We start from the raw sequence: 27,486 nt of genomic DNA on the forward strand, positions 1-27,486 counted from the left end.
ACATGCCTGCAAGGCAAACAATCTGATGTTTTTTAGTTATCGAACAGGTAATGAAGGAACGGAGAGTTGGTGACACCGTGATTCCCTTTAAAAAGGAAAAAAAAAAAAAGGGTCAGAGGATACACAAACTATATACATATCACCCCTAGAAGTCTTAATATAGAATCAGATCTGAACCATGAGAAGGATGGGGTTTATGAATGTAAAAGCGGAGAGACTTATCTTTATAGATCAGCTTTCTGAAAAAGAGTGCAAAATGGGCTTGGAAATGCGCCAAATTTGGTCCTTTAGATTAGTTTTACTGCATCTGAATCGAGTTTAGTTGCCATTGAGGCTGGGGTGTGCTGGCAGAACTGAGGGGGAAAGGAAACCTAGTAGTGATAATTGCTGTTGGTTTTTTTGTAATATACGAAGTATCAAGAAATTACCTTATAGATATATTTTCTAATACATTTTATAGGCCAAACTACTATATGGAAAAGATTGTATTCCTTTGAACAGATGGATAAAGAACCAACAACCCAGAAGTAGCAGAGTTTGATCCTTGGAGTAACGGACATAGCTGGGTAAATGTGAGGAGGAAGTGTTTTGGAGAGATCTGTGTAGAATTTGATACATTGGAGTGTTTCTGAACCAAGAAGTAGTTTCTGCAACATAATGTAAGATTAACTGTGGATGTTACATTGAAAGATGCCTTAGGAGTTACATGGGAGAAGGAGGTGATGGAGAGACACATTGTAAATGCGATGGGCAGAGGGTGTTATAAGGATTGCTATAGTTGTACGACTTCAACTAACAAGGTGCCACAAAGCCCTTTATCATATTCTTTTTCTATGTTATATTAACTGTGTATGTAAAGGCAAAAATTTTTTTTTTTTTTTTTTGGATAGAGTAGAAAAAAGGTTAGACCCCCTGCCAAGTTATCATCGCAGTCTGTGCCCTAGCTGGGGAAACTCACCTTCTCTACTTGTCCTGTTGACTATTACAAGACCAAGGCAGAAAATGGAAATCTTTGGAGTTGTCATGAAAGTGAGATTTGATGAAAAGTCTTCTGTCTAAGAGAGGAATTCCTTCTATTTTGGGGAGATTCTCTTCTTACTTTCTTGTTGAATCTCCAGTCAAGGAAAAGAATGTAAATTTCCCCAGCACAATACAGACAGAAAAATATAACCAACGGGTTTTAATCCTTTCCAAAACTGGGAACAAAAATTGGCTATATATACACTCTAAGTACTTCTGTGTTTTTTCATCTGCTTGTCACAGGTATACAATATATACAGCTCAAACAAACAAGGCAGCAACAAAGCAAATGCCTTCATTTTACATATTACAAAACACGTGACCCTATAGAAGTCACAGGTTTATTTACATACATATCTACACATAATGTTGAGCATGACTGCTGCTATAAGGTACTTTGTGCAGGTTGATGTCAGAGTCCAAAATTACTCGTCATAATGAAGAGACATTAAGAATTTTTCCACATCCATTCCAGCTGGGAAATTGTCTGTGCTCTTCTTCCGCTGCTTCTGTGCAAACAAGGAGAGGACAGTATTATTAACCATTCCTCCAGCAGTAGCATGCACTGCCATCTTTATAGGGGCTGATGTATAAACCTACTCCCATCCCCTTTCTATATCCTATTCTAACTACCTTCTAAAAGGAAGCTGCTAATTACTTACCTATTCCAAGGTCACTCTGGTCCTGTCACACAATCGGCTCCCGGGGAGCGGAGAGAAAGCCGACAATGGATGCCCCATAGTAACCCTATGAGTGATGTCACTGCACAGTCATTGCCACTGTTGTCAGTGATGCAACCATTGTTGCCTGCACTTCAGCTTTTAGTTATGCAGTGGAGACACTTTGAAGTTAAAGACACTGTCACTATGCCCACTCAGGGCTAAGTGACAGGTTCTATAGAAGAAACAAAAAGGAAAAAAAAAACCCCACTCCTACCCAATGATACTACCACCTTCCATCATCCTATTTCTCTGTTGGATATAGAAGTCTTATCCTTGTGTGAGCTACAAGCAAAATTATATCTGAGATTCAACAGGGTTAAAGCGATTGTAAAGTCTAATTTTTTTCCCTATAAAAATAACAAACAAGTTATACTTACCTGCTCTGTTGCAGTGGATTTTAACAGAGCAGCCTGGATGCTCCTCTTCTCGGGTCCCTATTCTGCTCTCCTGGCCCCTCCCTCCTGTTCAGTGCCCCCACAGCAAGCACCCAAGCCGAGTCACAGCTCCCTGTATCTATTCAGACACAGAGCCCCATCCCCTCTCTCCTGATTGGCTAGCCAATGGCACCACTGCATTGTCTCAGCCAATCAGGAGGGAGAATCTCGAATGGCTGACACACTCGTAGACATTGCTGGACAGAGAGGGACCTCAGGTAAGTGTTAGCGGGGCCAGGGGGGCTGCTGCACACAGAAGGTTTTTTTATCTTAATGCATTAAGATAAAAAAAAAAAAAAAAAAAAAAAAAACCTTCTGACTTTACAATCCCTTTCATTTCTTCCTCCATCTCGACAACTGACCACTCCATACCTGACACTTTGCCCTAAATAGGTAGGTAAAGTGATAGATTCTATTTCATGACAAAGCTGCAGGCAGTAAATGGTACCAACAACTAAATATTTTAACTAAATGAAAAAACACTTGACAAATTAGGCCCCAATCCTGCACAAACTCTCAAACTGGATTAACACGCTCCCAAAAACGAACCTTTACCCTCACCTCTATAGAGAGAGGGATTGTGCTCTGATCACACCAGAATCACTTTCCTACCCATACAAGTCTATGGGAATGCAAGAGCAGAGTGAAACAGGTTCATGTAAGAATGTTAAATGGAGACCAACTGCAGTCAAATGTTACCTATTAGTGAACTGTAACTGAACTCAGAAGCACCTCAAATGCATTTCAAACGCAGGCTAAATGTACCCGAAATCGTGCTGTATTGCACCAACACACATTACCACAGTACAATGATGTGAACAGGTCCAATACTTACAGGGGTTTCTCAAACAGTGGAAACAAGGCCCATAATGTATAGCACTTTGAAAAGAAAATATAGTATGTAGACTTTAAACTATTAGCCATCTAGAGTAATTAGTTACCCACCTTCATTTTTTTCTTTTTCTGTGAGCTTGAAGGGCTTAGCAACTCTTTTCTATGCGACCGCCGTTCATGTTCATCAGAATCCTCAAGCCTTCTTTTCTTTGCTGTACTCTTGGATGGTTTTGATTGATGGGTGTTGTCCTTCAGTGGTGTGCTACTGCTAGCCTTTGCAATAGAGGCCCTAGACAGTATCATTAGCGTGTGGGCAGCCATATTGACACTGTTCTCACTACCAGCTTCACTGGCAGGACTGCACGTGGGCATGTCTGGCGTTGCAGGAGGCATCATAGGTTTGGGTGTCCCTCCATCCTCATTGTAACGCCGACATGTTGGAGTCCGTGTGTGGTCAGAGTTGCTATCTGTGAACTTGTCCTCTAAGCATGTACCTGGTGTTCGTGGTGGTACATCTCCAATAGACCGTGTCTTTGTATTTGGACTATGAAGCTGCATGTCCTGCAAGAGCTGACTAGCTTGTTTTGCAAGAGGGCTAGTAGAAAAGACCCTTTCTGAGGAAATTTTTTGTGGTGTCCTCCTTAGAATATTAGGTAGTGAAGTCTGTTTTCTTACAGGATCCTGAGGTGGTTTTATATTTTTCTCTGTACGTAAATTATCTTGACTTGTAGTTTTTTTGTCTATTTGGCCTGCTGCATGAAATTGTGTTCCTACCTGCAACACATTCTCCTTGTTGACACCATATACACCACCTAAACTTGTAGGTCTTTTTTCCCCAGGTTGATCTTTTGCTTGGGCAGTCGTCTGATCCCCACTGGAAATCTTTCCCACTGAAGAAGCAGATCTTTCTGTTTTTTTTGTTTCCTTTGACACGCTAAATTTAGAAGATACAGCTTCTGTAGAGGCCAAATCATTTTGTATAGTGTCATTCTTGTCCTTTCGACTTTTTTCATTTGACGAGGATGGGGAATTAGAGGTAAGCGATGTTGAAGTCCCATCAAAGCTGAGCACTCTCCTATGGGCTTCCACTGACTTAGAAACGGTATTTAACGTCTCTGGTAAGGACCTATCATCAGCTTTCTGCTGAATCTCAGAGGTGGAGTTCTTTTCATAATTTTCTCTGTAAAAAATTAAAAAGGAACACTTGTTTTAAAGAAAGTCTGTTTTCTGCCAAGTATAAAGGGTAATCTACAAAGAATTTCCAGATCACTGACCTCTGCACTAAGCTGGATGGCCGGCTCATGGAATCAGCTGCTGGATTAGATGATGGTTTACCTTTAATAGGGGAAATGTTACAACAGTCATTACATAAATTAAAATGCTCAGGAGATAGGAAAAGGTTAACACAGAGGATGGATACATTTTTTCTTACAAGTGTGTTTATTCTATTTATGTACTATAGAATTTAACACGTTTATGTAATTTTAAGAGTTTTCACTTAAATCAAAATACTATTTTTTCCATGCAGAGTAACGCAACTGGTTCACGTTAATACTGCCCTTCTCAGTAACACATTTCCATTTCTTGCGCTACCCGGCCAATCTGTTCAGTCCCAGGGAAAAAGGAGAAACTGGATTTTTTGTCTTACCGTAAAATCCCTTTCTCTGAGGTTCACTGACAGACACAGCTTTAAGTCTTCAGACTACTGGGCTTTATGCTCTCTCTCTTTCTCTCTCTCTCTATGAGTAGGACTAGGGGAAACCTTTTTGGTTATGCCCCTGGGGCAGTCCCAGAGGGTATACCATCACTTCCTGCTGTAGGACTCCCGTTTGTAACAAGCAGTGTCAGAAGAACCTAATAAACTCAACCCCAAAGAGGGGCGGGTGGTGTGTTCATCAGTGAACCTCAGAGAAAAGGATTTTATGGTAAGACAAAAATCCAGTTTTCTCTTTCGTTCACTGACAGACACAGCTTCAAGTCTTCAGACCATTGGGATGTCCCAAAGCAGTGTCAACATGAGGGGTGGGAAAAAAACACAGCAAACGCAGAATTACCAACAAGGCTAAACATAGCCAAACAGGTAACAACAGGAGCTTAACTAGGAACAACTGGTGCTCACCAACAGGAAAAATGTTCTCCCTCAAGAAGCAGAAACCTCTGCAACCACAGCCTGCAAAACATTGCGGCCAAACGCTGCATCCAAAGATGCAAGTACATCCACCTTATAACATTTTGTGAATGTGTGTACAGACGACCACCTTGCACACCTGAACCACTGACGCCCGATGACGGTCCCAGGAAGCACTAAGGGCCCTCGTAGAACGCGCTTTAAAAAGAGAAAGGAGAAACCTGACCCTAATGGTGTAGGCCTGCACCACCGCCTGCCTGATCCACTTGGAAATGGTCGCAGCAGATGCGGCCTTCCCCTTACGAGGTCCATCCGTAAGAACAAAGAATCAGATTTTCTAACCTGTTCAGTCACTGCCAGGTACACCTGAATCGCCCTTACCACATCTAAGGAATGCAAGGCAATTCCCTTAGGATGTTTCGGCTTAGGACATAGAGATGGTAACACAATGTCTTCATTCAAATGAAACCCCAAGACAACCTTAGGAAGGAACGCCTGACAGGGTTGCAACCTTGTCCCTATGAATCACCAGGTAAGGTGACCAATAGGAAAACGCAGCCAACTCCGACACGCGAAAGTAATAGCTACTAAGAAAGCCACCTTCTTTGACAAAGTGAGCAGGGGAAATTCTCAAATATTTTCAAAAGGTGGCTTTTGAAGCACCAATAGTACCAAATTGAGATCCCACGGAGGTACCAGGGATCGCACCGGAGGAGCCAGAAGGCGAACTCCCTGCACACAGGTGTGAAGCAAGGACTTTGGTAAAAAATAGCCAATGCGGAAATCTGGCCCTTGATGGTGCCCAGAGCCAAACGTTGATCTACATCTAATTGTAGAAACTCCAACAGGCGAGACAAAGAAAAGGAGCAGGGAGAAACCCCCTGCGACTCACACCAAGTAAGGTACACCTTCCAAACTAGATGATAAACCTTCCTGGAGGTAGATTTTCTAGCTTTCAACAGCGCAGGATGGAAGAAAGGTCCCCGAGACAGAAGATCTTCCCCGAGAGGAAGTTTCCAAGGGACGTCTGCGACCAGCCTTACCAGGCCTGCGTACCAAGACTGGTGAGGTCAGTTTGGTGCCACCAGAATGACTGGAATTCCCTCTACTTCGATTCTGCTCTGCAGTCTCGACAGACGTTGTATTGGAGTATTGGAGGAAAAGCGTAAATCAAGATGATAGTGACCCCAAGGGACCACCAGAGCGTCTGCGGCGTCGGCCAGAAGATCCCGAGACCTTGACCCAAACCTCTGCACCTTCCTGTTGAGACGGGAAGCAAGCAGGTCTAAATTGGGGGCCCTCCACCGAAGACACAGTTGAAGAAAAACCTTTGGGTGAAGAGACCATTCTCCCGGATCAAACGTCTGCCGACTTAGGTAGTCCGCTTGCCAATTCTCCACCCCCAGAATGTGCACAGCAGAGAGGGCCGGAACATATCGTTCTGCCCACCTCAAGATGCCAGCCACTTCCCGGGCCGCTAGGGCAATCTTTGTGCCCCCGTAGCATTGTCAGATTGTATCCGTACTGGGCATCCCTGCAGACAATTCATCCACAACCACCCCAGCAATTATGTAGGAAGGGAGGGGGGGGGGGGGGACACACTACACACCATACCACGGTCACCAGACGGACGCCACTCCCAGCAGTCCACCGTACCATCTTGGAATGGGGGTGCTGCGGCCTGAGATACGCTGCGACTCTAGTCATGACTGCTGTCGTGATCCAGGGCTATGCAACCTCGCGAGGTGTTTCACTTGCCGGTCAGCCCCCGTCCATTGGGGCTATGTTGCGACCAACCTAGCGCGGAGCGAATAGTTGGGTCGCGCTCGCAGGCCAGACTGGGAAGACCGTAAGGATCTAGGATATCCAGTGCGTCGTCCTAGTCCAGCTGTTGATTGTAGTTCACACAGGAACAGTTGATAAAGAAAAAAGTAAAATATTCCATTTAAATAGGACCGCAGATCCCAGCAGTGAGCCAGGTCCTTACTTCTGACTAGGCAGAAACAACTGGAGTCCTACAGCAGGAAGTGATGGTATATCCTCTGGGACTGCCCCAGGGGCATAACCAAAAAGGTTTCCGCCTAGTCCTACTCCTAGAGAGCATAAATGTTCTGAAGACTTGAAGCTGTGTCTGTCAGTGAACGAAAGAGAAAATGTGATTTTTGACTTAGCGTAAAATCTCTGATGTTCATTGATGGACACAGCTCCTGAACTTCATAACCATTGGGTTATACTGCTCCCTACAGGAGTAGGACACTAGGCAGAAGAAGAATCTGGCTACGCCTATAGGCAGTCCCAAGGGGTATACTCCCTCTCCCTGCTATAAGTACTCAGTTTTGTTACAAGTAGTTTCAGAAGAATTTCAACTTCACAGAGGGGTGTGGGTGCTGTGTCCGTCAATGAACATCAGAGAAATGGATTTTACGGTAAGTCAAAAATCCAATTTTTTCTTTCGCTCATTGTCGGATACAGCTCCTGAACTTCATAACCATTGGGACGTCCCAAAGCAGTGTTAAACACAAGGGGAGGGAACAGCAAAAAAATTCCCCAGTGTTTAGCCAACCAGGCAAAAGGAGCTAAACCAAAACAACTTTCAGGAGCCCACCTGAAAAAAATCAATACACCCTCAAAGAGAATAAAGTCCTCTAAACAGCAGCCAGCAAAACCTTGCGGCCAAAAGAAGCATCCACAGATGCCAACACATCCACTTTATAGAACTTTATTTAAAAATGTGCACCGACGACCTGGTGGCCGCCTTGCAAATCTGCAGCACTGACGCCTGATGACGGAAGGCCCAGGAGGTACTAAGAGCCCAAGAAGAGTGCGCCTTGACAGGGAAAGGAGGAACCTGACCCCTGATGGAATAGGCCTGAATAACCTTCTGTCTGACCCATCTGGAAATGGTCGCAGAGGAACCTTTCCGAGGCCCACCTGTGAGCACAAATAGTGAGTAGTCTGACTTCCTAAAAGGCTCCGTAGCTGCCAGGTAGACCAATTGCCCGAACCACATCCAAGGCATGTAAGGCAATTTCCTTTGAATGTTTCAACCTGGGACACAGGGAAGGCAACATGATGTCTTCATTCAAAAAAAAAACAGAGACAACTTTTGCGAGGAAAGATGAACTGGGGCGAACAACAACCCTTTATCTGTGAATCACTAAGGTGAACGACAAGATAAACGCCGCCACTTCCAACACCCTGAGCGCAGAGGTGATAGCCTCCAAAAAAGCCACCTCCTGAGACAGCGTAGGCAAGGGAATCTCCCAAAGATTCTCAAAGGGAAATCTCTGGAGGACTGAAAGCACCAAATTGAGGTCCCAAAGCGACAACGGAAACCGCACTGGAGGAACCAAATGTCGGACACCCTGAAGAAAGGTACACATCAGGGAGTGTGTGGCCAAGGTTAATTGGTAGAAGACTGCCAAAACAAAAACTGTTCAACCCCCTGTTGAAGGAAGGTCAAGATCCGAGCCACCGAGAAGGAGCGAGGATGAACCCCAAGAGACTCACACCACGCAATGTACATCTTCCACGTAAGGTGGTAGAGCTTCCTAGAAGTAGATTTCCTAGCTTTTGTCAGCATTGGAATCACAGACTAGATAGATATAGATAAATCTCTATCCATCAACACGTGACGTTCAACAGCCAAGCCGTCAAAGCCAGTGACTGTGAAGCAGGATGGAAAATTGGTCCTTGGGAAAGCAGATCCTCCCTAAGAGCAAGCTTCCAAGAAATGTCAGTGACCAGCCGCACCAGATCGGCGTAACAAGCCCAGCAAGGCCAGTCTGGAGCCACTAAGATGACAGGAATCCCTTCTGCCTTGATCCTGCGTAGAAGTCTTGGCAGAAGCTTGAGAGGAGGGAAGGCATAAATCAGATGATACTGACCCCACGGGGCCACCAGCGCATCTGTGTAGTCTGCCAGAGGATCAGGTGCACCTCTGCACCTTTCTGTTGAGCCGAGACGCCAACAGATCCACATCTGGGATTCCCTACTAGAGAGACAACTGATGAAACCCCTCCCAATGAAGGGCCCACTCCCCTTGGTCCAACGCCTGCTGACTGAGGTAATTCGCCTGCCAGTTTTCCAGCCCGGGAATGTGTAAAGCGGAGAAGGCTGGAAAGAACCGCTCTGCCCACCTTAGAATGCCAGCTACTTCCAGAGCTGCCAGGACACTTTTTGTGCCCCCCTTGGTGATTGGCATAAGCCACGGCTGGCATTGTCCAATTGAATGCGCACTGGACATCCCTTAAGACGATCCGTCCAATGGTCCAGGCACAGTCTGATCACTCAGAGTTCCAAGACATTGATCATTAATCTGGACTCTGTGTCCAGATCCCCTGAGCAGAATTTTTGCCGAAGACGCTTCCCCAGCCAGCCAGACAGGCTGGCATTCATGGTGACCAAAGAATGAAGCCACCTTATCAGGGACTCCTCCTTCCCCGACTCAGCCGGATCTGATTGTCCAGAGACTGCGGAGTCTTGTCCTATTTGGTCAGAATCTCCCTTTGCAGGGACCTCGTATGGAACTGTGCAAAGGTAATCGCCTTGAAGGTAGACACCATCAGGCCCACCACACGCATGCAGGTCTGGAGGGATACCATCTGCTGGAGAGCAGGAAACGAATTGCAGCCTGTAATTTCTGGAGTTTGTCCAGAGGAAGGAGCACTCTGGCTAAGGCCAAAGTCAGACCATGATAGTCCAGCTTTGAGGACGAAACCAGAGCAGACTTCTGAAAATTCAGAATCCAGCCGAATTCCCTCAGAGTTCGTATGGTGATTTCCAGGTCATCCAAGTAGCCCAGTACCGCGATTCCCCATTGGCGTAACAATGCTAACACCAGGGCTAACACTTTTGTGAAGACCCGAAGAGCAGAGGTGAGACCAAAGGTTAATGCCAGAAACCGATAATGCTCCTCTCCCATGGCAAAGCGGAGGAAGCGTTGGTGACCGGCGCATATTGAAATGTGAAGGTAAGCATCCTTGATGTCGATAGAGACAAGAAAATCCCCCTGATGCAGGGATGCCACCACCATGCGAATGGATTCCATCATGAACTTCTGCACCCGCACAAAGCAGTGCAGCACCTTGAGATTCAGGATTGCCTTCCTTCCTGGGAAGTGTACACAGGTTTGAGTGGGGCGTGGCCAAGCAAGGCATGGAGCGAGACAGGTCTTTGAAAGCTCCGCCGGGAATCCTGCATCTAGCACCACTAGATGAAGTCCGGAGGCCATCCAACCTTGTATCGCTCTGGAACCAAACAGGCTGCCGCTGTCTCTCTGCATCCTCTGGCTGGCTATATTTGTGTCCTCCCATGGGTAAAAAAGAGGACAGGGCCCTCGTGTTCCGCCCAACACCTCCTGCCAAAATAGTGGCCTCCCGCCCTGCTCAGCAAAGAAGGCTGCTCAGCGCATCTTCTCCAAAGCTGGCATGGATACCTCCACCACCACAGCTGGCTGTTCCTTGAGGCAGTGAGTATGAGGATGACTCAGGGGACCTGGATGCTACCCCCTGCTCCTATCTGACACTCCAGCTCGTTCACATGCAAGTACACAGCAATATGCCTCTAATATGGCGGCGGCTGGCCTGCAGGCCAGCACAGAGCCTGAACCTACTCTTAGTGATATCCTGGCTGCTGTCAACACATGTCACACATCCATTGCGGACCTTGCAGGTGAGGTGAAGGGCATAAAGATGGAAATCTGCATTGGAGGGGCGCCTCAGTACATTAGGGGATGATTGGCAGCCTCTACAAAGAGATGTTAGATATACTCAAATCGGTGGCTTCTACGAATGCATCTCAGTTGGAGGATATGGAAAACCGCCTTTGCAGAAATGTGCGTGCAGTCCATATTCCTGAGAGGGCGGAGGGCAAGAACCCTGTAGCATTTATAGAAGCATGGTTGACTAATACCTTTTGCCGTGACGCTTTTTCATCTGTTTGCGGTGGAGAGAGCTCATAGGGTTCTGGCGCGCCTGCCACCACAGGGAGCCCCGCCACATCCTTTTTTATTTCGCCTTCTCAACTATAGAGATGCCATCCAGTCAAAGGCCAGAATAGCCGATTCTCTTAACCCTCCTCTTATGTTAGGGTCAGAACCGACCCGTTTTCAGGTTTTGAATGTCTATAAGTATCACATAAATTTGTTTATTGCATCAAGCTTTTTTTACTTTGTCAGGAACCTCTATTTAAACAATGTAAAAAAGAAAAAGAATCCTTTTCACTAAATTATAAAATACTGTGGTGAAATTTAAGACGATTATGGTGTTAGGGTCAATTCTGACCCAGTTATAATATAGGATTTTAGGACACTAATAAGTGCCAAAACTGAAATCATAAACACTCTCTCTGCTTAGTAACACTGACAGCCAATCACCTCTCAACCCTGTGAGCTGTAGTTAGGGAGGGGCCCATCTCTTTGCCTGCTTGTCTGCTTCTCTAAATAAAGTGAAGAAACATAGGACCAATACATTTCAGAGTTGCTGACTTTATTTTACCATTATTTAAATTTGAAAATGAGAGGTATGCTTTCAAAAGAAAGGTCTAAGGGGTCACACCAAAAATATTAAAACCAATCTTTTCAAGAATAAAGAAGCCTAACAAGGTAACCAAGAGGTAAGAAACAAATTGGATGATAAATAACTGTTCAGAGGGTATTTTATGGCTGATTTAAGACACGGGTCAAAACCGACCCGTTAACATCATGGATAGTAACAGAAAGCTAACATAAGAGGAGGGTTAAAGTGGATAATGCGAAGATCTCCTTGTTTCCCGATTGTCCGGCTGAAGTCCAGAGGAAAAGGGCAAAATTTCTGGATATTAAAAAAAAAAAAAGGCTACGTAAACTTAATGTGCAATACGGTGCTGTACCCGGCAAAGCTAAAGATCATTGCTAATGGTTCTTTGCATTTTTTTTTTTGATAACCCTACCTCTGCTATGGACTGGCTTGACAGAGAGTAACGAAATCTGGCCCACCGTAAAGATGATGAGCTGTCCTTTTACTTTCTTACAGCGGTGCTTCTTTGTTTGAACTTGGCTATATGGCAGAGAAGGCTATGACTATCACCTAACCTGTTTGGTTGGCATTAAACTGTCAGAGTGTTCTACAAGTTCACAGGAATGCTTTAAGCTGCTTGAAATACTTGCCCTCAGGGTCGCACTATGGCCCCCACTAAATGGTCCTTGGAGGACTCTACTCCCCTTTATGTTAAGGGGTATTTTTTGTCTCGCTGGGTCCTGTTCACTCGGCACTCTATGTACAGTTGCATTATTTGGGATCTGTTTTTCTTGTTCTTTTTTTTTTTTTTTTTAATCCATTGCTGACTGTTCACACCAGGACACTAGATGGCACTCCAAACATATTTTTCCATCCTGGAGGGATATGATATTCAACATGATAAGTATTGTAAAGTTAACATTATAGCAGTCGTTTGAAAATATAGGTTATATTTTACAGGTTAGGAGGGTGCCTTTTGGTACCCCCCTATTTTCTCCTAATCAGCAATAGGTTGGCTAACTCTACAGAGCCTGCTTCTTCTTTCTTGGAATTTGAGGGTCTTAAGTGACAAAGTTAAACGAGGGGCGGTTTTGCAATATCTTACTAGATTGAAGCCGCCATTTAGTGGGTCTCCAGGAGACACGTATGTCGCCAGATTCTGTCCACCTGCTACGCTCCTGCAATGTTCCTGTTCAGTTCCACTCTACATATTCCTCTTTTTCTAGGGGAGTAGGTGTGTTGATATCCAATATCTCCTTTACCTGCCTGGAGCAGGAGGTTGACAGAGATGGTACATTCATCTTTATGTTTTGTAAAATTAAGGGCTTCTTGTGTATTATTGCAGCCATGTACAGTATCTCACAAAAGCGAGCACACCCCTCACATTTTTGTAAATATATTATATCTTTTTATGTGACAACACTGAAGAAATGACACTTTGCTACAATGTAAAGTACTGTACAGCTTGTATAACAGTGTAAATTTGCTGACCCCTCAAAATAACTCAACAAACAGCCATTCATATTTAAACCGCTGGCAACAAGAGTACACCCCTTAGTTAAAAAGTCCAAATTTGGCCCAAAGTGTGGCCACAATTATTTTCCAGTGCTGCCTTAACCCTCTTGGGCATGGAGTTCACCAGAGCTTCACAGGTTGCGACTGGAGTCCTCTTCCACTCCCCCGTGAACACATCATGGAGCTGGTGGATGTTCGAGACCTTGCGCTCCTCCACCTTCCGTTTGAGGATGCCCCACAGCTGGTCAAAAGGGTTTAGGTCTGGAGACATGCTTGGCCAGTCAACCATCTATACCCTCAGCTTTAGCAAGGCAGTGGTCATCTTGGATGTATGTTTGGGATCGTTATGTTGGAAGACTGCCCTGCGGCCCAGTTCCTGAAGGGAGGGGGATGATGCTCTGCTTCAGTATGCCACAGTACATGTTGGCATTCATGGTTCCCTAAATGAACTTGTAGCTCCCCAGTGCCGGCAGCACTCATGCAGCCCCAGACCATGACACTCCCACCGCCATGCTTGACTGTAGACAAGACACACTTGTCTTTGTACTCCTCACCTGGTTGCAGGCTTTCTTGTGCATCATCTTTAGAGTCACATGACCCTGGGGAGGGAAAATGGCTAATTGGGCCCAATTTGGACATTTTTACTCAGGGGTGTACTCACCTTTGTTGCCAGTGGCTTTGACATTAATGGATGTATGTTGAGTTATTTTGAGGGGACAGCAAATTTACACTGTTATACAAGCTGTACACTCACTACTTTACATTGTAGCAGTGTAATTTCTTTAGTGTTGTTACATGAAAAGATATTATAAAATATTTACAAAAATGTGAGGGGTGTACTTACTTTTGTAAGATACTGTATGTTCCTCCAACCCTTCTCTTCAGCCCTCCTTAAGAAACTGGCACAATTTATGGTTTTGCACCCTGGTGTTCCTGTTTTAGCCCTGGGAGACTTTAACAATGGTATTAATCCACAGTTAGATAGACTGTCGATCCATTCCAGATCTACACCTGCCACTTCTGGTACAACACTGTTTGCCTCCCTGCTTTCTGAGATGGGTCTGCAGGATATCTGGCGAGAACGAAATGCCCATATGAAGTGTTACTCCCGTCATTCTACCTCTCATGGTGAACCTTCTCAAACTGATTTAGGATTAGGGAATAATTGCCTGCTCCCCTATAAGGTAGAATCTACATATGAACCCCGCCTTCTATCAGATAATTCTCCCTTTTGGGTGTATTTTTAGCTACTGTGGACTCACACACTTGTCCTTTGTGGCGAATTAAGCCGTTTTGGTTAACCCCTCCTCCCTACCCCAGATAATATATCCAGTGCGTTAAGAGTTTATCCAATTTAACATGCATTCTGCTAGTGAGGCTGTTGTATGGGACTCCGTTAAGGTGTTTTTACGGGGTCTGTTTATTCTGGAAATTGCTGGTAATAAAACATATAACTAGAGAATGGGAGAACACTGTTTGTACTGAATTACAACGTAGGGAGGAGGCATGTGTGGCTAATCCCACACAAGCTGCTCATAGCAGTTGGGTTGAGGCCCAATCTTTATATAATTCTGTAGTGTTATCGTCAGCGGAGAAAAAGATACTTCCTTCAACAGGGTTACTTTGAAAATTTATTTTTTGGCATCCCAATTAGAACAGTTTGCGGGTCGGGGGCACTAATAATCCTACTGCCCAACTAGTGTCTTTATCTAATTCCACAGTTACGGCTGGCTCTCACCTGGAGATGGGTCTTCCAGGTGTCCCCTCTTCTCCAACAGCAAATCTGGAAGGTTTGGCAAGCAACCAGGGAGGCACTGTCCATTACTGGACCTTTGGAGTTTACTCCATTGTGGAATAATCCTAATTATGCTGAATTATGCAAGCTACAGGGATTTTCCTTATGGAGGCAGTAGGGGATTTGTTTTTTCAATCAATTATACTCTAGTGGCACTCTCAAGGCGTATGGTCACTTATGTGCGGAATTTCGATTAACACAAACAATTCTGTCATTATCTCCAACTCAGGCTTGCGATACAGACTAAAAAACAAACGCTAAATCTGACTGTCTCTAGGTCCCCGTTGCTACAGGAGGTTATGCAGGCATCTGATCGCAAGGGGTTGATATTGCAAGCCTACTCTTGCCTTGTTATCATCCATTCAGGATCCTGCCTTACTTAAAACGTAGAACCCATTGGACTGCTGATATTGGGGATAAAAATGGGGATCAATGGGACATGGCCGTGGAGTCTCTTCCAGTTGTGTCGGTATCAGCTTCCCATCCTGCACAGCACTTATCATACACCTATTAAACTATTTGATTGGGGCTGGAGGGACTCTCATTTATGCCCAAAATGTACAGTCCATAGAGGGGACTTTATACACATAATATGGCATTGCCCGAAACTTACACAATATTGGGCAGGGGTTATTTGGACTATTTCTGATCTAGCCCAAACACCTATACCTTTCACCCTGCTGGTGTGCCTGTTGGATGCGATCGATGCTGAAGTGTATCCAAAAGTATTTCCATCATGGTAAACAGATTATTATACCTTGCTAGGAAGTTGATTGCCCGATTTTGGCTTGCATCTACTGTGCCTACCAAGGCCCAGTGGGTTGCTTATGTTAACTCTTTTCTTCTTAGAGAACAATTGGCCTATCGCCATCGTAATGCAGTCAAAAAATTAAAACCTTATCTGGGAAAGCTGGCTAGATAACCCTAGCCTTGCCCCTCCACAGCCAGTGTTGGATAGATTGTTACGATTTTAAACCCACCAAAAGTTTTAGTGATGTTTGCCTGGGCTTGGGACTTTTCTTATGTTCTATATATCGGCGCAGCTAAGTTGACATTTTAAGCAGATGCCCAATAACAAGCATGGGTGGTTTGATGGCTTTTTCTTTTTCCTTTTGTTTTCAGTTTATGCAAAAAAAAAATGTATGTGCTATATACCAGGTGACTGCCTTTTATTGTTCTGACTATACATGTATTAGTATGTGCAATAATTATGTTCTGATTGATCTGTATATTGTGTTATTGGGCTGTATGGTCACTTACAATCCTTGTCAAAAAAAAAGTTTTGATGGAAAAAAAAAAAACTTTCCGAAGTCAGAAGCTGGGAAATTCACCCCTTGAATCAACAGGTCTTGTACTGCCCCAAACAGACCCTGCAAACAGTCCATGGACAGGCGCAAGTTGGAAGAGAAAAAAATTTCTATCTAGAAAGGAAAAAAATTGCCACGACCAGAGATCCCAGCAAGGAACTAGGTCATTTCTCCTGACTAGGCAGAAAAAAATCTGGGTACCTATAGCAGGGAGAGGGAGTATACCCCCTGGGACTGCCCATAGGTGTAGTCAGAGTCTTTTTCTGCCAAGTGTCCTACTCCTGTAGGGGGCAGTATAACCCAATGGTAATGAAGTTCAGGAGCTGTGTCAATCAATGAACGAAAGAGAAAGAGGATTTCTGTACTTCCCATAAAAGTTTATCGGAGTTCATTAAAGAATAATTCCAGGCATTGGCATGTTATACATAGTTACATTGGTCCAGCTTGGACCTATATAACTAAATATAGGACATGCCTAGCAGATACAGCTGGAAGATACTGAAGCAGACACCGCTTTCGTCCGTGTTCTCCACTTACTTCCGGGGTCATGTGAGAAACAGCTGGCCTTATGCCTTGTGACTACAGGAGATTGAACACTCCTTACAGGTAGCATTCAGAGAATTCTCCTTTTCTTCTGAAAAAATGCAAAGCACTCTCTGGTTAGCAAAGGTGGAAAACATGACATCTCTGCTCTGCCTTTCCATTCCGTCCAATCAGAGAAAGCTTTAGAGCACCCTGAGGCTAACTGCACCTCGCTGTACAACTGTACAAAGGGCAAGTGCCGACGCAGTGCCCAGTGCTAGAGGCAAGTTGACAGGCTGGTCCTGCATCTTCAAATGGTGGGGTCAGTGTATGGTCCCCAAGGCTGCTGCTGAGGGGTGCATGATCCGAAACCATGCTGTAGAGAATTCTGGATTCAGAAAGATTTCTCAGCGCAAAGATCAGCAATGAATCATCTTAGTCTTATAAGTAGAATTAGTTATTATAAACCAGAAACCTGCTCACAGTAGACAGAGGTTAACCATCACCTAAGGACATTAGCAAAAAAAAGGATTGTGGGAGTAAAGAGGTTTTATGGGCTTTGTTTGCCAGTGCCATTACCTGGAGGTGACAGCATACAACCAACGGTCTTGATTAATGAAAGCCTGTGTTTTGTACTGTACAATTATGAACTGTTTTTGTAACTGCTTAAAAAGTGTTAGCTGGAGTTAGGCTTTAATTTGTTAGTCACTTATGTAAAATCGATTTAAGCCTCTAACACGCTGGTCAAGCATTGTCCCTGCCAGGACACAACAGCGCAGCGAGGAAGATCGCTTTACTAACGTTGGATCATACAGCGGCTCCGACCAGAGCTGACCGTTTTTTTTTTTTAACGATAAAAAAACTCTGTGTGTACCAGGCTTTAGATCCATCTTACACTACACTTTTTACAATGTGGCTGTCCAAGAGTGGCTAGGCTGCTCCTCTATAGATACAGTGGAGGAGTGTAGCCACAGGAAGAGTGTTGTTAGTAGGATCACCAGGTGAAAATAAAACGGAAAGCCTAATCCTGTATAATAATAATAATAAATAAAATTAACACAGCCAACAAATCTAAGGATTGGTCAACTTAAATGCCTTGAATCAATACACTGGTGTCATTTTCAGGCTACATTCATAAAAAGGAGTTATAGCAAATTGATCTTTCTTGTACCTGTATTTGCTGAAGGTTTTGGTAGAGACTTCTGTGACTTAGGAGGCAAAGGAAGTTTAGGAACCACGGGTTTAGAAACCGGAACATGCAAAATCTAGAAGGACAAAAAATACAGATTTTTGACAGGTGCTGTGAATAATATTTGGACATCAAAAACAAAAATACTACAAGTTGCTAATTCTTGCAAAGTTTAATCATTTAATAACCATTCCATAAAGAGAAGCTTTAGTCTCACCAATCCTCTCCATAAACAGAACAGCCTCTAAAGCCTAGTACACACATCAAAAGTTGGCCAGTTTGGTCGGCTCCTGCCGAATAGTCTTGCTGGAAAACCAGCATTTGACCAGTGCTGATCAGTGTATCCTGGGAGGAAGGGAGGTTAGAGAGAGAGAGAGAGGAGTCCCCTCCCCCCCCCCATCACAATACAAGAGCTCCCTGCGTCGTCGTGTTAATGCAGGTTTCTGTAAAAAAAAAAAAAACTGAATTTGCATACCCAGCTTAGGTATGCCTCTTCAATTTCACTTAAATTGGTTCTAAAGGTTGTTTTTTTCTATTAAAATAATAAACACATCATACTTACCTAATTATATTTAAAGTGGTGCCGCGCTCCCAAATCCTAATGTGCTAGTATCTCTTTAAATCTGTTTGCATAGCAATTTCCAGAATTGGCATATCATATCAAACCATATAGAACAAAACAAAACCATGCATCAGTCCATAAAGTGTCCTTTGGTATGAATTTGCTTGCCTATGCTCAATATTTCATGAACAGGCTTGTGTTTACATATCCAAACAACTACTTCCTTAAATTAGTGTTTACCACTATATGCTCCAATCATCCACATATAGTAGTGATAATCCCCTCCCCCGATGTGCCCTCACATGGGGGGATAAGCTCAACCAATGGTCTTTATGCGCTTTTCTCCCTCTCTGTGGATCTGTTTTATGCAGTTTCACTCGTTTGGTGGCAATTTTAAGTTTAGAACCCTCCTTCTCTTACATGTATCTCCATACACCCAAATCATAAGGAGAGAAAGCTGGACATAGTGCTTTTAAAACAACCAGTTTATTAGACACTAAATACACAGCTCAAAAAAAGAATTAAAAGGAACACTTTGAAAACACATCAGATCTCAATGGGGAAAAAAATAATGCTGGATATCTATACTGATATGGACTGGGTAATGCGTTAGGAATGAAAGGATGCCACATCCTTTGATGGAAATTAAAATGATCAACATACACAGGGCTGAATTCAAACATACCCTGAAAATCAAAGTGAAAAAATGATGCAGTAGGCTAGTCCATCTTGCTGAAACTTCATTGCAGCAACTCAAAATGGTACTGAGGTATTTCCTCCCGGATCTGGACCAGGGCATCACTGAGCTCCTGAACAAACTGAGGTGCAACCTGGCGGTGTCGGATGGACCGAAACAGAATATCCCAGAGGTGTTCTATGGGATTTAGGTCAGGCAAGCATGGGGGCCATTCAATGGCATCAATTCCTTCATCCTCCAGGAAATGGCTGCATTCTCTCACCACATGAGGCCAGGCATTGTTGTGCCAAGGAGGAACCCAGGACCCACTGCACCAGCATAGTCTCTGACAATGGGTCCAAGGATTTCATCCAAAATACAGAAAGGCAGTCAGTATGCCATTGTCGAGCCTGTAGATGTCTGTGTTTCCCTCCATGGATATGCCTCCCCAGACCATCACTGAACCACCAAACTGGTTATGCTGAACGAGGTTACAGGCAGCAAAACATTCGCAATTGCTTCTCCAGACCATTCCACGTCTGTCATACATGCTCAGGGTGAACCTGCTCCCATCAATGAAAAAGACAGGCCGCCAGTAGTGGACTCACTTCGCTAATTCTGGTGTTAAATGGCAAATGCCAACCGAGCTCCACGTTGCCGGGCAATGAACACAGGGTCAACTAGAGGATGTTGGGACCTCAGGCTACCCTCATGAAGCCTGTTTCTTATTGTTTAGAGACATGCACAACAGTGGCCACCTGCTAGAGGTCATTTTGTAGTGCTCTGGCAGTGCTCATCCTGTTCCTCCTTGCACAAAGTTGCAGAATCCGGTCCTGCTGATTGGTTAAGGACCTTCTACGGCCTTGTCCAGCTCTCCTAGAGTAACTGCCTGTCTTCTGGAATCTCCTCCATGCTCTTGAGACTGTGCTGGTTGACACAGCAAACCTTCTGGCAATGGCACATATTGATGTGCCATCCTGGAGAAGTTGGACTGCCTGTGCAACCTCTATAGGGTCCAGGTATTGCCTCATGCTACCAGTAGTGACACTGACCCTAGCCAAATGCAAAACTAGTGAAAAACCTTCAGAAAAGATGAGTGTGTGTGTGTGTGTGTGTGTGTGTGTGTGTGTGTGTGTGTGTGTGTGTGTGTGTGTGTGAGACCACCTATAAACCGTTGCTGTTTTGAAGTCATCTCATTGTTGCCCATCTAGTGCGCTTGGTAAACGATTTATTAACAACAAAGAAGCTGAAACTGATTAACAACCCCCTCTTCTAGATAACTGACCAGATCAAAATCCCAGAAGTTTAATTGACCCAATACTATACTCTGATTAAAAAGTGTTCCTTTAATATTTTTTTGAGCAGTGTATAAAAACACTGACATTTTCCTGGGGCTTAGAGTGCAACAAACTGTAAAAAGCATTCAGTCATCATAGTGCAGGTATAAGACAATCACACAGTATTACCACGGTACGCTCACAATGCACGTCTCAGCAGAACGACAGATGAGCCCATCCCCTACGTGGGCGATATCCCCCGAGGAAGCCACATGACCCTGTGGCGTAACGCGTAGGGGACATGCCAATCTGTCGTCACGTTGAGGGGCGGCATTGTGAGAATACAGTGGAAATACTGTTTGATTGTCTTATACACGCACTGTGGGGACTGAATGCTTTTTACAGTTTGTTGCACTCTAAGCACCAGGAAAACGTGAGCGTCTTTGTAGTGTCTAATAAACCTATTTTTTTTAAAAGATAAAGCACTATGTCCAGCATCCTCTCTTGGGTGTATGGAGATAAGTGTAGGAGAAGGAGGATTCTAAACTCAAGATTGCCACCAAAGGAGTGAAACGGCATACAACAGATACCCAGAGAGGGAAAAAAGCTCATCTAGACCATTGGTTGGTCTTATCCCCAGGTGAGGGCACATCGGATGGGGGGACTATCACTAAAGTATGTGGATGATTGGAGCACATAGTGGTGGACACCAATTAAGGAAGCAGTCGTTTGGATATATAGAGATATATATATATATATATATATATATATATATATATATATATATATATATATATATATATATATACACACACACACACACACACACACACACACACACTGTACACTGGACACTGTACAAATTGTGAATAAAAACAGAATGCAATGATGTGGAAGTTTCAAATTTCAATATTTTATCCATAATACAACATAGATGACATGTCAAATGTTTAAACTGAGAAAATGTATCATTTTAAGGGAAAAATAAATTGATTTTAAATTTTATGGCATCAACACATCTCAAAAAAGTTGGGACAAGGCCATGTTTACCACTGTGTGGCATCTCCTCTTCATTTTAAAACAGTCTGCAAACGTCTGGGGACTGAGGAGACAAGTTGCCCAAGTTTAGGAATAGGAATGTTGTCCCATTCTTGTCTAATACAGGTTTTTAGTTGCTCAACTGTCTTAGGTATTGTTTGATGCATCTTCCTCTTTATGATGCGCCAAATTTTTCTATGGGTGAAAGATGTGGACTGCAGGCTGGCCATTTCAGTACCCGGATCCTTCTTCTACGCAGCCATGATGTTGTAATTGATGCAGTATGTGGTCTGGCATTGTCATGTTGGAAAATGCAAGGTCTTCCCTGCAAGAGACAACATCTGGATGGGAGCATATGTTGTTCTAGAACTTGAATATACCGTTCACCAATGATGGTGCCTTTCCAGATGTGTAAGCTGCCCATGGCACACGCACTCATGCAACCCCATACCATCAGAGATGCAGGCTTCTGAACTGAGCGCTGAGAACAACTTGGGTTGTCCTTGTCCTCTTTAGTCCGGATGACATGGCGTCCCAGTTTTCCAAAAAGAATTTCAAATTTTGATTCGTCTGACCACAGAAAAGTTTTCCACGTTGCCACAGTCCATTTTAAAGGAGTCTTGGCCCAGAGAAAACGCCTGCGCTTCTGCATCATGTTTAGATATGGCTTCTTTTTTGGCCTATAGAGTTTTAGCTGGAAACGGCGAATGGCACGGTGGATTGTGTTCACCGACAATGTTTTCTGGACGTATTCCTGAGCGCATGTTGTGGTTTCCATTACAGTAGCAGCCGTCTAAGGGCCCGAAGATCACAGGCATCCAATATGGTTTTTCGGCCTTGACCCTTACACACAGAGATTGTTCCAGATTCTCTGAATCTTTTGATGATATTATGCACTGTAGATAATGATAACTTCAAATTCTTTGCAATTTTTCTCTGAGAAACTCCTTTCTGATATTGCTCCACTATTTTTCGCCGCAGCATTGGGGGAATTGGTGATTCTCTGCACATCTTGACGTCTGAGGGACACTGCCACTCTGAGAGGCTCTGTTTATACCCAATCATGTTGCCAATTGACCGAATAAGTTGTAAATTGGTCCTCCAACTGTTCTTTATATGTACATTTACCTTTTACGGCCTCTTATTGCTACCTGTCCCAACTTTTTTGGAATGTGAAGCTCTCATGAAATCCAAAATGAGCCAATATTTGGCATGACATTTCAAAATGTCTCACTTTCAACATTTGATATGTTATCTATATTATATTGTGAATAAAATATAAGTTTGAGATTTTTAAATTAGTCCATTCCTTTTTTACTCACAATTTGTACAGTGTACCAACTTTTTTGGAATTGGGTTTGTTTATATATATATATATATATATATATATATATATATATATAAGCACAAGCTGTTTTTTATGAAAGATTGAGCATATGCAAGCAAATTCATACCAAAGATCACCCAAGGACAGAAGCATTGTTTTGTTTTTATTAATGTTCTATATGGTTTGATATGATATGCTGATTCTGAAAATTGCTATGCAAACAGATTTAAAGGGATACTAGAACATTAGCATTTGGGAGCATGGCACCACTTTTGAATATCATTTTGCACATTGATACATGTTTAGAGAGTGTGTTATAGGTGTGAGCGATCAGCTTTGAAGTTTAGTGTTCTTAAAGTACTCAATAGCACAACATAGCAGCGTGCAAGTACACCCATTTTTAAACCTCATACTTACCTGCTCTGTGCAATGGTTTTGCACAGAGTAGCCTCAATCCTCCTCTTCTTGGGTCCCCCTCTAGGACGTCTGGTCCTTTCTCCTCTGCAGAGTGCCCCCATATCAAGCTGCTCGCTATTGAGCTACCTATGTGTGGCTATGGCAGGGCTGGACAAACCCCAAGCACCAGAATGCCATGGCGACTAGAAATTTCATCCTGGCGCCTGGGCTTTTGTCACCATGTGAGGACAGGAAAGTCGATAACCAGCTATCCTGTGCCAGGACATTTACACTGGATTAGCAGTGTAACATTTCAGTGCCCATCAGTGCAGCCCCATCGTTGTCCATTAATACTGCCTCATCATTGCCGTTTTATTACCGCACATCAGTGAGGAAAAAAAATTACTTGGGTAAAATAGCAAAAAATGTCTCTGTGCTATGGTAAAATGGCCACTGTTACAAACAAGCAGTATACCCAACTTATGTATTCAATATGAAAAAAGTGTGTAGCGCCATAAAATGATAAATAGTAAATCAATATAACAAAACTTCAATGAATAATCATCAATTCATAAATGCAGTCCTCTATGATAGAAGAGAAAAACGTATTTAAAAAGTCCAGTAAAACAGTAGAGTGAAACCATATATGAAACCTCTTGAAGTGAACATGTAGTTGCTAGCAGAATGCTCAAGAGGTCAGCCACCGTGTCCCAGTGAATTGAACACTGCCCAGAGATGATGGCTGTCATTACAACAGCATAAACGACTGTTTTAACCACTAGACGACCGCCCGCCGCAGATTTACAGCGGCAGGGCGTCCCTTCTGCGTGAACCGACGTAGCTCTACGCCGGTCGCGCGTCTGCAGCTAGGGGGCAAGCGTGCGCCGCTGGCAACGCACTCCCGCCCCCGCTCGTCAGCAGGGAAGCCAAAGCGTGTGTCAGGCGGCTCCGATTGCCGCCTGACACGCTCGATTGTTCCCCGCAGAGAGAGGACGGTCGGCTGTTGTAAACACAGCCGTCCGTCCTTCTCCATGGGATGATCACAGAGCTCATGTGGTCCTGCTAAATAGGATCGCATGTCTCTATGGTCATCTCAGAAGCCCAACCCCCCCACAGTTAGAATCACTCCCCTAGGGTCACAATTACCCCCTTGATCACGTATACTGTTAAGCCTTTCCCTGCCAGTATCATTATTACAGAAACAGTGCATATTTTTAGCACTGATTACTGTAGTAATGTCCCAGGTATCCCCAAAAGTGTCAGTCAGGGGTCCAATCTGTCCACTGCAATATTGCAGTCCCGCTAAAAATCGCAGATCGCCACCATTACTAGTTAAAAATAAATTAAAATGACAAATCTTTCCCGTAGTTAGTAGACGCAATAACTTTTGCGCATACCAATTAAAATACGCTTATTGCGATTTTTTTTTACCATAAATATGTAGCAGAAAACAAATTGGCCTAAAATGTTTAAAAAATTTAGTTTTTCATTTTTTTGGAGAATGTCATATAGCAGAATGTTAAAAAAAATATATATTTTTTTTCAGAATTGTCACTCTTTTTTTGTTTATAGCACAAAAAATAAAAATTGCACAGGTGATCAAATACCACCAAAAGAAAGCTCTATTTGTGGGGAAAAAAAGAACATCAATTTTATTTGGGTACAGCGTCGCACGACCGCGCAATTGTCCGTTAAAGTAACGCAGTGCCGAATCGCAAAATGGGGAAAATCTTCTGGTTTTAAAGTGGTTAATGTGTCTGTCATCCAGTGGAAATGTAAGGAATAAACCCAATATGTCCACACACTCCTTAGTAGGATCAAGCTAGGGTAAACAAAGCTCACCAGGAGCCAAAATAATCCTCATAGTGTAGTACTTTAATGTGAATGCATGTACGCATCAAAGCAATCAATAGTATTGTAAAATGCTTACATAGAAAGTCGCTGCCGAGTCGAGCAGCAGCGTTGCGTCAGCACTAATGTCTCCCCCCCCCCCCCCCCCGACGTGTTTAATAGCACATTATCAAGGGGTTTACGCTTTTGTAATGACAGCCATCATCTCCAGGGAGTGTTCATTTCACTGGGACAAGGTGGCTAACCTCTGAGCATTCTGCTAACAACTATATGTTCATTCACTTCAAGAGGTGTTGGATATGGTTTCACTGGACTTTTTAAATAAATTTTTCTCTCCTATCATGAAGCATTTATTAATGACTATTCACTTGTTTTATTTCAATGATTTACTATTTATTATTTTCTGGCGCAACACACCTTTATAAAGAAAAAGGACTTATTGGCTACATTTTTTAACAGAATTTTTTTTTTAAAAAATGTTGGTCTATTTCGTTTGTTTAGCAAAAATAAAAAAACCCAGTGGTGATTAAATACCACCAAAACAAAGCTCTTTTTGTGTGAAAAAAAAGGGATTTTTGTCTTACCATAAAATCCATTTCTCTGATGTTCATTGATGGACACAGTTCTTCATGTTCTTGAACGTAGGATTATACTCTGCCCCCTACAGGAGTGGGACACTAGGCAGAGAAAAAGCTTGAACACGTGCCAACCAGGTAAAATGGAGCTGAACTGTCACCAACTGGAGCTCACCAGAAAAAAACACCCTCAGAGGACAAGTCCTCTAAACAGCAGCCTGCAAAACCTTGCAGCCAAAAGAAGCATTTGCGGATGCCAACACATCCACTTTAGAAAACTTTGTGAAAGTGTGCACCGACGACCAGGTGGCCGCCTTACAAACCTGCGTCACTGACGCCTAACGACAGAAGGCCCAGGAGGTACTAAGCGCCCTAGTAGAGTGTGCCTTAACAGAGAAAAGAGGAACCTGACTCTTGATGGAATAGACACTGTCTGTCTGATCAATCTGGAAATGGTCACAGATGAAGCAGACAACTCTTTACGAGGCACATCCACAAGCAAAAATAGCGAGTCTGACTTTCTGAAAGACTTTGTAGCTACCAGGTACACCCTAATTGGCCGGACCACATCCAAGGTATGCAAGACAATTTCCTTAGGATGTTAGGCCTGGGAAACAGGGAAGGCAACACAATGTCTTAATTCAAATGAAAATCAGAGACAACCTTTGGGAAGAACAACAGACAGGGGCGAAGAACCACCTTATCTCAATCACCAGTTAAGCTGAACGACAGGATAACGCCACCAGTTCAGGCACCATGCGCGCAGCAGATGTAATAGCCACCAAAAAAGCCACCTCCTGAGAATGTAAACAAGGGAATCTCCTGAAGATGCTCAGAGGGAGGCTTCTGGAGGACCGAAAGCACCAAATTGAGGTCCCAAGGCGGCAACGGAGACTGCACTGGAGGAACCAAATGTCGGACACCCTGAAGAAAGGTACTCACCAGGGAGTGTGTGGCCAAAGGTCGTTGGAAGAAGACTGCCAAAGCCGTCACCTGGCCCTTGATGGTACTTAAGGCCAATTTCTGTTCAAACCCCTGTTGAAAGAATGTACAGATACAAGCCACCGAGAAGGAGGGAGGATGATCTCCAAGTGTCTCACACCACACAATGTACATCTTCCACGTACAATGGTAGATCTTCCTAGAAGTATATTTCCTAGCTTTTAACAGTGTAGGAATCACGGAATCACAGACTCAGATAAACCTCTATCCTTCAGCACCTGGCAATCAACAGCCAAGTCGTCAAAGCCAGCGAGTGTAAAGCAGGATGAAAGATTGGTCCTTGGGACAGCAGATCTTCCCTGAGAGGAACCTTCCAAAGAACATCGGCGAGCAGCCACACCAGATCGGCATACCAAGCACGGCAAAGCCAGCCCGGAGCCACTAAGATTACCGGAATCCCTTCTGCTTCAATCCTGCGTGGGCAAAAACTTGAGAGGAGGGAAGGTGTGAATCAGACAATACTGACCCTACGGGGGCCACGAGCGTGTCTGTGGCGCCTGCCAGAGGATTGCGTGACCGAGCCACAAACCTCTGCACCTTTCCGTTGAGCCGAGATGTCAGATACAACTGATAAAACCCCTCCGGATTAAGGGACCACTCCCCTTGGTCCAACGTCTGCCGACTGAGGTAATCCGCCTGCCAGTTTTCTACCCCGAGAATGTGTACGGCAGAGAGGGCTGGAACAAACCGTTCTGCCCACCTTAGAATGATGGTTTCTTGTGCCCCCTTGGCGAGTGACATAAACCACGGCTGTGGCATTGTCCGATTGAATGTGCATTGGACATCTCTGAAGACGATCCGTCCAACGGTCCAGGCACA

The 27,486-nt window shown here is 44.0% G+C and overlaps 1 protein-coding gene across 2 annotated transcripts in view; it reads right to left on the reverse strand.

Annotated features, from left to right (window-relative positions):
• Positions 1-1,233: 1,233 nt before the first annotated feature.
• The window catches only part of NPAT (nuclear protein, coactivator of histone transcription), a 126,193-nt gene continuing 99,940 nt past the window's right edge, over positions 1,234-27,486 (reverse strand). For both annotated transcript variants that reach the window (XM_082248437.1, XM_082248436.1), the window contains exons 15-18: positions 17,946-18,039; positions 4,285-4,345; positions 3,122-4,190; positions 1,234-1,529 (exon numbers count right to left, since the gene is read on the reverse strand). In XM_082248437.1, coding sequence (XP_082104563.1) covers positions 1,446-1,529; positions 3,122-4,190; positions 4,285-4,345; positions 17,946-18,039 — 1,308 coding nt within the window. In that variant the 3' untranslated portion in view covers positions 1,234-1,445. The remainder of the gene's footprint in view (positions 1,530-3,121; positions 4,191-4,284; positions 4,346-17,945; positions 18,040-27,486) is intronic.

Source organism: Pelophylax lessonae (genome assembly GCF_965119305.1).
Source record: "Pelophylax lessonae genome assembly, chromosome: 2".
Lineage (NCBI taxonomy): Eukaryota > Metazoa > Chordata > Amphibia > Anura > Ranidae > Pelophylax > Pelophylax lessonae.